General features: G+C 36.4%; 2 protein-coding genes across 4 annotated transcripts; both read left to right on the forward strand.

Annotated features, from left to right (window-relative positions):
• The first annotated feature begins 920 nt into the window (after nt 1-920).
• LOC107850860 (scarecrow-like protein 13) lies at nt 921-4,805 on the forward strand. The gene is made up of 2 exons (XM_016695649.2): nt 921-1,102; nt 2,656-4,805. Exon 2 carries the CDS (start codon nt 2,867-2,869, stop codon nt 4,463-4,465), a length of 1,599 nt encoding a protein of 532 aa, XP_016551135.1. The 5' UTR covers nt 921-1,102; nt 2,656-2,866; the 3' UTR covers nt 4,466-4,805.
• A 54-nt stretch (nt 4,806-4,859) lies between these two features.
• On the forward strand, nt 4,860-9,761 carry LOC107849931. 3 transcript variants are annotated; one of them, XM_016694447.2, is made up of 6 exons: nt 4,860-5,527; nt 6,759-7,040; nt 7,120-7,239; nt 8,617-8,772; nt 8,899-8,992; nt 9,146-9,761. In XM_016694447.2, exons 2-5 carry the CDS (start codon nt 6,791-6,793, stop codon nt 8,964-8,966), a joined length of 594 nt encoding a protein of 197 aa, XP_016549933.1. In that variant the 5' UTR covers nt 4,860-5,527; nt 6,759-6,790; the 3' UTR covers nt 8,967-8,992; nt 9,146-9,761. The 3 variants fall into 3 exon arrangements, with proteins under 3 accessions (XP_016549933.1, XP_016549934.1, XP_047256420.1); XM_016694448.2 differs by lacking the exon at nt 4,860-5,527 and adding an exon at nt 5,553-5,752; XM_047400464.1 differs by lacking the exon at nt 4,860-5,527 and having other exon boundaries at nt 5,770-7,040.
• The last annotated feature ends 3,007 nt before the right edge of the window (nt 9,762-12,768 follow it).

The following is a 12,768-nucleotide window of genomic DNA, read 5'->3' on the forward strand; positions in this document are numbered from 1 at the left end:
GATAATTTTTCCATGGTGACATAGGCATGATTCAATGAATGTGTCATCAATAAACATATTTAAAAACCACCTTTTTATTCTTCGTGTGTTCATAAAGACTAAAATTTAACACCTTTTTATTACCGCTGTGAAATATAATTGAGCGTTGGCCGTTGGCCATTAGGTCTTATCACTTTTAAATTCAAATATTATCTCCTTCGATCCATTTTAGTCATCATATTTATTAAAAATAACCGATTCAAAACAATTGCCATCTTAAAAAATTAGGATATAATCAATCACTTATTTATTTTCATCTTTATCCTCATTTCAATAAATGGGAGAAAGTTTAATGTGATGAAAAAAAAGAGTATTACCCTTTTACTATATGTTTTATTAAATATATATCGTACAAAAAAATATAACATGACAAGTAAAAAAAACATAGCGTTGGACGTTAGGCGTTGGGTCTTATCGCTTTTAATTAAAAGTTTCGATTTAAGCATAATTTCAACTTCAAATATTATCTCTTTCGATCCAGTTTAGTTATCATATTTACTAATATAACCAATCCAAAACAGTCGTCATCTTAAAAAAATAAGATATAATTAATCACTTATTTATTTTCATCTTTAACCTCATTTCAATAAATGGTAGAAAGTTTAATGTGATGAAGAAAAAAAGTATTATCTTTTTACTATACATTTTATTAAATATCGTATAAAAAATATAACCTGACAAGTAAAATGAATCGGGGAACTTTCTATAGAAAAATGTTAAGTCAATTTCAATTAATAATCACTTATTATAGTTCGCGTAATTCGCCGCGGAGAGAATATTCTTCTAATAAAAGCAAAAAAAAAAAATTGTAATTAAAGTACATAAAACACATGCACGTGGACCCAATAAAGTATAGTTTTTTTGGTCTTATATTATATATTTATTGTATGTAAGTGGCATTTGAGGTAGTTATTTCTAAGAATAATGGCATTTTATTTGTCTAATTTTCAAATATTTTGACTATATAAAGGTATTAATATGGAGTAACCAAACACTCCATTCATTGTTTTCAACATTCAACAAAATACATAGCAAAAAATCTGAATTCATTACAATTTTCAAGGTTTGTTCTTCTTGTTCCTTTTCTTGTTTTTGTTTATATGGTACACAAGATTGTTGTTTGTTATTCTTTGGTAATTAGTACTAATACAGGTTCATTAATTTATGTAAAGTGTTGAATTTGTTAGTTTATAGTTTGAGGTTTTGAGTTGATCTTGTTTAGTTTATAGGTTCATAAGTAAAGTTTTTTTTTTTTTTTATGTATTTTGCTTATACTTGGTGATCTTTTTGTATGTTTTGTATGAAGTTTTGATATTTATGTTGTTGGGGGAGCATAATTAGTGATATTTTTGTGTGTTTTTTGTATTAAGTTTTGATCTTTATGTATTTGGGAGTATAAGTAGTGATTTTTTTTGTATGGTATGTATAAAGTTTTGGAACTGGTAAAGTTGGTGCCATGTGACCAGGAGGCACGGGTTCAAGTCTTGGAAATACTTTGGCTGCAAGGTAAGGCTGCATACAATATACTCTTGTGGTGGGCCCTTCCTTGAACGGCTAAAAATGTAGGGTAAGACTGCGTACAATATATCCTTGTGGTGGCCTTACCCAGACGGCCGGACACCACGCACAGCGGTTTAGTGCACCGGGCAACCCTTATTTATGTATAAAGTTTGAGTTTTATGTTGTTGTTTTTTTTTTTTTTGGGGGGGGGGGGGGGGGGGGGGGGGGGTTATAAGTAGTGTTTGTTCTACGTGTTTTAGTATTGAAGTTCATTTTTTTTCTTGTTGGGCAATTCTTAATCTTTTTTTTGGTGGGGTGGTGGGAGATTTGTTTTGTATAAAGTTATGATTTCTATGTTGTTGAGTAAGAGGATTTGTCTTTTGATTGTAATTTTGGACTTTCCTTTGTGTTCAATTTATTCATGGTGTGAAGAAAAGTCTAGTCTTTGAAATCTTTTAGGTCTATTCTTTGGTTTGTTTTTTTCTTGGAATTCTTTAGTTTTCTGGGGAGCCTTGGAGTAACTGGTAAAGTTGTTGTTATGTGACCAGGAGGTCACGGGTTCAAGCCTTAGAAACAATCTCTGACAGAAATGCAAGGTAAGACTGCGTACGATACACCTTGTGGTGGGGCCCTTCCCCAGACACCGTGCATAGCGGTGGCTTTAGTGCACCGGGCTGCCCTTTTCTTTTGTTTTCTAGCTTATCAGAGTTTTGGTTGTTTTAGGTTTCTATGCTTATTCATTTTCTTAGTTTCTTTAAGTTATCATAAGATTGATGCATATGCTAAGTTATAACTTTGGTGAATCAATTCTTTAGTAACTATTGATCTGAGTTCCTTTCGGTTGTCTTTAACTTTTCTAGATGTATGGATTGTTGAAACTCTTGGATTAAGTATAGGAACGTTTGGATGTTATTATCCGAAGAATGGTTTCCTCAATGAATGATAATAGTTTTGTATCTTATCCATTTTTCTTGAGCATGTTCGTATTTAGCTTTTGCTCTTTTCGTATCTGATTCTTTGTTCTTTTGTAACAATCTCTTGTGATTATGATTATCAGTTTGCCAAATTCTTATTCCTCCGATCCAGCATACTGATTGTGATTTTCATTCTTGGCAGATTCTGTTAGTTATCATCGGAGTAGCAAATCCTTCTCTAGTTCATCGGAGTTGACATTGTCACATGATGTTGCAGCTCCTTGAGATGTTGTGATCACTTTAGTCGAGAGAGACTTGTTGATCTCATTGTGCTTCCATCACTGAGTGTGTGGTTTATAGCTTTTGTCTGAAACGTTGTTTGAAATCACTCTACCTCTTCTTAGTCGTTCCAGATGCAAGCATCCGAGAGACCCCATATGTGTGGCAGCGTCCACGCATTGTACAATCAGCCAATGCAGCAATGCGCCCCTTACCGTGTTTTTAAGAACAACTGCAAAGATAGTCACGGCTCACGGACGCAGCTTTCTTTTCAGGCGCAGAACGAACAATTCTTCACTCTGGATTCGTCACCGGCTACTGACTATATCGTCTATGATTCACCTCCTGCCTTGAGCATCTCATCCAATAGGAGTCCCTTCTCTCCGCAATGTTCGCAGTCATACATGTCTGATAACGCCTGCGGTTCACCTTTGAGTCGGTATTCAGGAGTTGATGATGGTGACCTGAGACACGTGCTGCGGGAGCTTGAGAATAAGTTACTGGGGCCTGAATCCGATACTGACAACAGCAGCAGTTGGTCTTTCAATGATGTGGTTATAAAACCGTCTTCCTTGACAAGGTGGAACCGAGTGTTGGACTTGGCCCCGAGCTTGAACTTGAAAGAGTTGCTCGATGCTTGTTCTGAAGCAGTGTCAGATGCTGATATATCAACTGCTGAAGTTCTTATGGACGTTTTAGAGCAACGGGTGTCTGTCTCCGGGGAACCTATGGAACGGTTGGGTGCATACGTGTTGGAAGGGCTTAGAGCACGACTACTATCGACAGGAAGCATCATATACAAAAAATTGAAGTGCGAAGAACCAACTGGCTCGGAATTATTGTCTTACATGCAAGTCATCTATAACATGTGCCCGTACTATAAATTCGCTTATATGTCTGCCAATGTCGTCATCAGGGAAGCGATGATGAATGAAAACAGAATCCACATCATTGATTTTCAGATTGCACAGGGAAGTCAGTGGATATTCCTCCTCCACGATCTTGCTCATCGGCCTGGTGGACCCCCATTTGTTCGTATCACAGGTGTTGATGATTCCGAATCAGCTTATGCACGCGGTGGAGGACTTCAGATAGTGGGCGAAAGGCTAGCAGAAGTTGCCAAATCATGTGGAGTTCCTTTCGAATTCCATGGTGCTGCATTATCAGGCTGCGAGGTCCAACTTTCGAACCTTCAAGTTAGGTACGGAGAAGTGCTGGCGGTAAACTTCCCTTATATGTTGCACCACATGCCAGACGAGAGTGTAAGCACTATCAATCATCGAGACCGCCTATTAAGACTAGTTAAAAGTCTGTCTCCCAAAATTGTGACATTGGTTGAACAAGAATCGAACACCAACACTGCCCCTTTCCTTCCAAGATTCCGCGAAACTCTTGATTACTATACAGCAATGTTCGAGTCAATTGATGCAGCTCGCCCTAGGGACAACAAGGAGCGGATCAGTGCAGAAGAGCACTGTGTGGCACGAGACGTTGTCAACATAATAGCATGTGAAGGGGCTGACAGAGTGGAAAGGCATGAACTCTTCGGAAAATGGCGGTTGAGACTTATGATGGCTGGATTTACACAATGCCAGTTGAGCCCATCGGTTGGTGAGACCATCAACGACATGTTGAAGGAGTACAGCCCACATTATCGATATGCAGAAAGCGAAGGAGCACTCTATCTCGGATGGAAAAATAGAGCTTTAGCTACTTCTTCTGCCTGGAGATGACATTTGTACATGCCATATGATCTCGATATTCTGTCTTTCGTTGAAAACTAGAAGCGCGAGTATACAGCGCTCGAGCGTATGAAATACTAGGTCTGTACATGCCAGCATAGGGAGGAGGAATATGGTGTTTTTGAAATAGACTCCATGTCTCCACACTTGGTTATTGTCATTTTCTCCAAAGTTTATAGGCTTTTTTCAACTAGGATCTTGAGTACTTTGCTAGGGCAGCCCGGTGCATTAAAGCTCCCGCTATGCGCAGGATCCGGGGAAATCCAGTACTTTGCTAATGTACATGAAATCCAGTTTCAGCCTTCTAATTGAGCACAAAGCTTCCTGTTTAGTTGTTATGTTTCCCTCATTGTTTTCCTGTTCTTTGTACTTGAATTTGTTACGCTTGAGCCAAGGATCTTTCGAAAACAACCTCTCTATCTGCACGAGGTAGGGGTAAGGTCTGCGACCACATTTGTATAACAAGTTCATATTTGGTTAATCGAAGCTCATGTAGGGAGCAACATGATCAGTGAAGATTTATGTCACCGAATTCTTAATTTTTTGCAATTGAGGCATAGTAAACAAATTTTTATAATACAAATATTTAAAGAAGACAAATTATAATACAAATATAAAAAAAACTATGTTATTTACTTCCTGGTTACTCCACCAAGAAAATATCAAAAAAGGAAAGGAAAAGATTCAATCTTGGAAATTTTATGAAATAAAAATAAAATTGGAAGGTAATATTAGTAATTTATGTAATATTTACTAAATACAAATTTTGGATGAGGACTAAATAAATAATTAAAGCCAAATGGATCAACATCCTCAATTTTCGAAAAAATAAAACAGATCTTTTTTTCCATTTTGTGTTAAGGTGGCAAAATCTAATTTGTTAAAATTAAAAACCTTTAACTAATTACCAAAAAAGGGCATTTGAAAGATTTTGTTAATTTTATTTTCCCATTTTTTAAATTTAAAAAAAGAAAAGAAAAGAAAAGAAACACCTCAATTTTCTCTTCTTTGAATCTGAATTTACAAATCCCCCATCAGTCACCATCAACACAGGTAGGTTTTCAGTCCCTAAAAAGAATTAATTTTTATTCTTCATTTTTTTTAGGTTTTTTAAAAATAAATAAGTATTTTTTTTCATTTGGTTTATTGGATTTTTCGTGATTATTGTGATATTAAATTATTTCTTTAAAAAATTGTGTTTTTATATGACTGAAGATTTATGTGTTATGGATGATTAAGGACGTGGAATATATAGTAATTGTGGTGTTAAAAGTTAAGGTAATTCTGATTTTTTTTCGTTTCTTGTCCGGTGTTTTAATCGAATATTGGAATTGGTATTTCATTTTACATCGAAATGAAATTAGACGTGATATGAATTAGTTACATATCAACCTTTGTGGTTCATTGATTTTACAAAGAGTGATTTAGTCGATAAAGAGTTACGCTCGAGGTGGAAGTGTATTATCTATGACCTAAAATCTTTTGCAAGCGAAAAATTCTGGAGGGTCAGTTTGCATGCATTTCGAAATTGGAATAATGGGTTCGGCTCTCTAACTTTTTATAAATTTTAAACTCATGACGTGCGTCTAAACCCTTGTAACACTTGACCAAAGGCTTCACATTCTATAGTTAAAGTTCTTTATATTCTTTAGCGTAACGCATCTTGTATCCTGTGAATTATAATCAAATTTTCTAGGAAGACACACTCCAATTTCACGGGGTCCTATTACCCCTTGAACTAAATTTTAGCGTATTTTGTCATTCTTTTTAGCTGACGTGGCGTCTTTTGTCAACCTTTTTAGCTGACGTCGCACCTTTGACCTTTGACGTGGACCTCATTTTATGTAATAAAGGTGTCACGTCAGCACAAAAGGGTGACAAAAATATGCTAAAATTGAGTTGGAGTGTGTCGTAGCAACTTTGACCATAGTTCGGGGGTACTGGATGTTTATCTGTATTCTTTATTCAGATTCATTTTGTTCCAATATTAATCTTTTTTTGTTGATTTGGTTCTAGGCTTGGTGGTAGTCAAGAGCATTGTGTCTGTCGTAGTATTGGCTTGATATTTGTTACTGCTCTTTTATCTGAATGTTATGTACTGATTTCCTTAGTAGTTGTTTTGTTTTCTTTATTGTTGCGGCTCCTTTTCATAACTACTTTTATCTGCATACACTTTGCCGTCCCCAGACCCCATCCCCCAGGATTACATTGGATATGTTATTGCTGTTGTCATCGTCGTGGTCCATTTGGTTCTGATTGGAAAATACAAAAATTTTGTTGCAAGACCTGATAAAAACTTGAAGAATATCTGGTGCAATGGCTACTGAAGAGTTATCTGATGACAGTAAAGAATGGCATGTTGTAAAGAACTGGAGGAATGCACAGAAAGAAAAAGAGAGAGAGCGTCGCAGAATTCGCGATAGATTGAGAAGGCAAACAATGAGCAATGAGGAGAGGGAAAAACATTTAGCTAGACGTAGACGAAACTATCAACTGAGAAGACAAAAAGTGTTGAACAACTCTTCGTTTTCAACTTCGCAAAATTATGACAGTACTACTAGTGCAGGTACGCGCAGAGATAGCCCGTGTATTAGTGTTCAGAACTCATAAAGTTTAAATTCTAGATTCGCCTCTGGTCGTTGCAGGATACTCTAACGAAGAAGAGAATCAAGCAATCGTCCCGGTTTCAGGACTTGAAGTTCAATTATCTGATGCTACATTATCACAAGAAGAACCAGCTGATACACCAAGTACATTGCACCAAGGTATAGTTTGTATAGTTTAGACATATCAACTTTATAAGCACATTCGTGGTAAACTTAGCTCGGACTCTTCAAAAATACTGTTGGACGTGTGTTGGATACGTAAAGTACATTGCACCAAGGTATACTTTGTATAGTTTAGACATATGAACTTATAGTATAAGCACATTCGTGGTAAACTTAGCTTGGACTCTTCAAAAATACTGTTGGACGCGTGTTGGATACGTCAAATACATTGCACCAAGGTATACTTTGTATAGTTTAGACATATGAACTTATAGTATAAGCACATTCGTGGTAAACTTAGCTCAGACTCTTCAAAAATACTGTTGGACGCGTGTTGGATACGTCAAGTACATTGCACCAAGGTATAATTTGTATAGTTTAGACATATGAACTTATAGCATAAGCACATTCGTGGTAAGCTTAGGTCGGACTCTTCAAAAATACTGTTGGATGCGTGTTTGGATAGTCCAAAAGTAGTGTATTCTTGGAGAATCCAACACATGTGGGGCAACATTTTGGGAGAATTCGAGCAACATAGATATAGGTACATTTTCGGTTAGTTGTTTCTTTACAGAAACCATCTAAGATTCTTTGTCTCTGTTGGGATTTTGATCGTCGTTCTCTCATTTCATTGACTGTCATACCCCACGGACCTTGTCGCCTTCATCGAAAAGATTCACTATTGTTAAGTCCTAGTTTTGATGATTGACAAACTACCAACGTTGGGACCTGGTTCATGAAGAGATAAATTTGCAACTGCTCAGGGACCAGTTTCATCGCGACTACATCTCATGCACTCAGTCAGCATTACAGCTGTAAAAGTACCGGGTGGCAGGAAGTAGGTGGAAAAGCTACAGTGCCTTTTCGCTCCAGCCAATCAGAGAAGCCCTAGGTTTTCTTGTCTCGTATATATGCAACATGTTACAACAAAAAAACCTAATATTTCATTTGCAAAGAACATCAAATTTCTTTTGAAGCAAATCCTTCAACTAAAGTCTCACTTGCAACAGGGACCTGCTCAGTTGTCATTCGTGTCTCAAGCTCTTGTTGTATTTTGAGTCTTTGTTTTGTGGTTTGTAAACGCTCAACCTACTTTTCTTGTCCATCAATCGTAGATGTGTTCATATCGTGTTCTCGTTGTTGATTCAGTTAGAGTTAGCTGTGTCAATAAGTGCAATACAGTTATTGCATGGAGTTTGTATTCGAGGTTGCTTGAACATAGTGAAGTGATTGGAAGTCCTGCATGGTAGGTCGTGGTTTTACTCTTTCAGTTTAACCCTGTTCATTATTGCATAGGTTAGTTTGGGACCAGGTCCCTAAGTTGATGCGCGATTCGTATATTTCTTCAACTATTTTTGTTTTATGATTCAATAGGAGTTGAAGAAAGGAGGTGTAAAGTGCTAACAAGTACAAATATTCTACCATTATATCAAATAAGACATCTTGCAAGATTGTTGAATTCTCTTTCAAGTGACAATCAAGAAACTGCTAGGACCAATTTGATGTCCAGTGACAATGTGATTACAGAGAGTAAGTTTCAATGTTTTCGTTTTTCATTTTCTGTTTTCTTGGTTTTCTCCTGAGGTGGTGGTATGGTCTGCGTACACTCTACCCTCCCCAGACCCCTATCGCACTGAAATTTTCAATGATATTCAGGTAGATCGAGACGAGGCATGAGGTTAACTGAAGTTAAGCGTCTGGCGCGATCGCTTAATGCAAATTGAAGATTGTAGCTGCATTGTTGTTGTTGGTAATAACTTTAAGGATTGAACTTTTGTAAATGTTGATCTTTTCTTGGTGTAGTACATTACAATCAAATGCCAAGAGAAGTAATTGAACAGTAGAAATTTGTAAACCTCCTTTGTGTACTTTGATCTCTCATATTACAAATTTCCTTATACAGATATTTCATTGAGTTCGGATTCAGAAGGGCTATTTTTCTACAAAAAATTTCAAAGAGGGCACTTGATTTGAAAAGAAATCAAAGGGAACACAATGCTGGTGGCTGAGCGATTTACAAATCGATGGTGTCTGGCGATCCGCAAGTCGCCTAGTGTCCGGCGATCCGCAAGTCGCCTGGTGTCCGGCGATCTGCAATTCGCATGGTGCCTAGCGATTTGCAAGTCGCCTGGTGTCTAGAGATTTGCAAGTCGCCTGGTGTCCAGAGATCTGCAAATCGCTTGGTGTCCAGCAATCTGCAAGTCATGTCCGGTGATTTTTGCAAGTCGCCAGGTGTCCAGCGATTTGCAAGTCGCCTGGTGTCCAGCGATTTTCAAGTCGCATGGTGTCCAGCAATCTGCAAATCGCCTGGTGTCCAGTTATTTTTGCAAGTCGCCAGGTGTCCAGCGATTTGCAAGTCGCCTGGTGTCCAGCGATTTTCAAGTCGCATGGTGTCCAACGATTTGCATAGTTTTGTTTCATTATTTCAAGTCGCATGGTGTCCAGCGATTTGCATAGTTTTGTTTCATTATTTAAGCAGTTTCTCGTTGTGAGTTATTCGTTTCAACTCCAAGCTCTACACTCCCGTTTCAGCTATTCTCGTTTCAACTCGAGTATTTACTCTTGTTTCAGCTTACTCTCGTTTCTTGTATTAAGAATGAATCAAGATACAGTAACAGTAAATTTATATTGGGGTGGTAAAGTTATATGGACCTGGTTCTGAATATATAATTGGCGGTCTGTAGTTATGCAAAAGTTTTCATTATCTCGTAGTTGTGCAAAAGTTTCTATTATCTCTTAAATATGAGCGGTAGCATCCCGCTATTGTATACTAGGTTTCTTTTAACATAATTTTCAACGAGTAATTTTACTTGTAAAAGGTTTTATTTATCTCTAATCGTCTACAAATTCATAATATAAATTATCAAAGTTTATATTCTAATCGAATTCCCTCTTGACTTTACCTATTTTAATTAGACAAGGTTTTCAATTCTTCTTATTACAAAAATAACCAAATTTCTACTATTTCTTTTTTAGGAAAATATTAGCAATAGGATTAACAATAATTCTAAAACCTATTTTTCTAAATAATTAACTTCCATAAAAACGTGTCTAAATTATTAATTTACTTGGAAAATTTTCAATCCCACTCTTACTCGAATTAGACAATTAACACAAAATATATTTCCTATATAAACACAAAACAAGTTCTCAATAGCAACTAATTTTTTTTTCCAAAAAAAAATAAAAAAAATCTTCTCTTTCTCATGGAGAATTCAAACAACAAATGTCCAATGAATTATCAAGATTTGCTTCTTTCTTTTCAAGATTTTAACTTGGGAAAAAATTTAACAAGTTCTGATCATGAAATTACTGATCCTTTAATAAACAATAGTGGCTATTTTTGCAATGATTCAAATTTTTCATTGGCTCAATCATTATGGCCATCAACAAATTCTTCAAATATTTGGGCTTATGATAATTATAATCCTCACAATGGAAGTAAGTCTATAGTTCACAACTTTATGTTATTTTTCTTGAATTAGTACTTTCTTGCCAATATATTCAAGATTTCTTCATAGTCGAGGTACATTCAAGCTGGCTTAGACACACGTTTTAAGTATAAAGTTATTGTTGCACTCTTGCAAATATATTCAAGATTGTGCGTGCAAGCTCGTTCGGACACCGCGGTTGTTTAAAAAAAAGATTTTTAAAGTATTAAAGTTCACAACGTATAAAGTTCACAACTCTATGTTATTGTTCTTTCAAATTAGTGCATTCTTGCCTGTATATTCAAGATCGTGCGTGCAAGCTCGTTTGGACACCATGATTGTCAAAAAATATCAAGATTTTTTAAGTATTAAAGTTCACAACTTTATGTTATTTTTTAGGTATTAGTATTTTCTGGGCAATATGTTCAAAATTCTTTAAGTATAAAGCTATGTAGCTCTGACTTTTTTGTCGACGGTTGCGTGTCGGATTCTCCAAAAGTAGTGTATTTTTGGAGAGTCATTTACTCTTTTGTCGGCGGATGTGTATCGGATCCTCTAAAAGTAGTGTGTGTTTTTGGAGAGTCATTTACTCTTTTGTCGGCGGATGAGTATCGGATTCTCTAAAAGTAGTGTATTTTTGGAGAGTCATTTAGTCTTTTGTCGACGGATGTGTGTCGGATTCTCTAAAAGTAGTGTATTTTTGGAGAGTCCGAGCAACATTAGACTATTGTAGTTAGTACTTTCTTGTGAATATACTCAAGATTCTTGGTTTTCTTGGATTTTTTTTTCTGCAGTTTCAAGCACCAAGTCTTCACAAAAAAGCATATTGGATTCTGCAGATATAAGTAAAAGTACTACTAACAATGAATATGGATCTTCCTCAACATATAATTCAATGAATCAATCGATTTTCGGTCAAAAGTCGAGCCATAACACGTCGAATAACAGCTGCATTGGATTTCAAGAATGTGCAGATCATAATGAACTTCCATTAGGCTATAACAATTGGACTAATGAAGGTCATTCAATGTGTTTTAATGACTTGTTGAATCAGAGTGTTGCAGCATTGTGCTATAGTTATCTTCCAAATCCAGGATTCGACGTAGTCAAGCTGGCTAAAAATCCAAAATCATCGCGAATATTGGAAAAACTTCTTGAGCTGAATAACTATCACTACAAACAAAGGATACTTAATGATGTTCTTGATTCCTTCTTTGAGGTGATGATCGACGATTCTGGACATTCTTTCTTCCTAAAACTTGTTGAGTTCTGCAACGACGCGCAGATGGAACAAATTCTCTGTACATTTCACTTGCGCGTGGACTTGTTTGCGCAGACAGCCTTTATGAGACATGGGTGAGTAGAGTTTTGTTTTTTAAGTACTTAAAAAGAACTGTTTTCGCCAACTGAATATTGGTTTGCTCAACATGTTTACAGTTCAAAGGCCATTCAAATGCTGATTAAAAGCCTAAAAAAGAAGCCATTGGCAAAGTATTGTTCAGAAATTGTGTCTGTGAAGTTAGTTGAACTGATGACTCATCGAACAGGACGATACGTCGTTGAACAGTGTTTTCATGTCTTGAATGAGAAGCAGAATGAGGTAAACTTGCTACATATTTTGGTTGGTTTTCATATGTTTTTCTGTTTTAGCAATAGGTTATAGCCTCACCTAGTGAGTTTGCTTATCGATATCAGGTTCTGTTTCGGAGAGTTATTAGTTGTTTCAAAGAGTTGGCTACAAGTGAAAGTGGCTGTGCATCTTTGAATGTTTGCATCAACTGTATCACTAACCCTCTCAAGAAGGAACTACTCGAAAAAATCGCAAGCCAGTCAGGTTACTTTGCCCATGATCCTTGGGGGTAAGTAGTAGTATACAGTTTCCTTCTGCATCTACTCGCCATAAGCAAATCGTCTTGTATTTGACCTTCACTTTAACGCGTCAAAATACCGCGTAATAAACTACCTCCCTTACAGTCAAGAGCAGATAAGAGACGATTTGCTAACGACAAGAGTATGCTTCAATATTGTTGGCTGGTTTCTGGTTTATGTTAAGAATCTGTGTGTTGTTGTTGTTATACAACAGGAACTATGTTGT

Source organism: Capsicum annuum, chromosome 12, assembly GCF_002878395.1.
Source record: "Capsicum annuum cultivar UCD-10X-F1 chromosome 12, UCD10Xv1.1, whole genome shotgun sequence".
Classification (NCBI taxonomy): domain Eukaryota; kingdom Viridiplantae; phylum Streptophyta; class Magnoliopsida; order Solanales; family Solanaceae; genus Capsicum; species Capsicum annuum.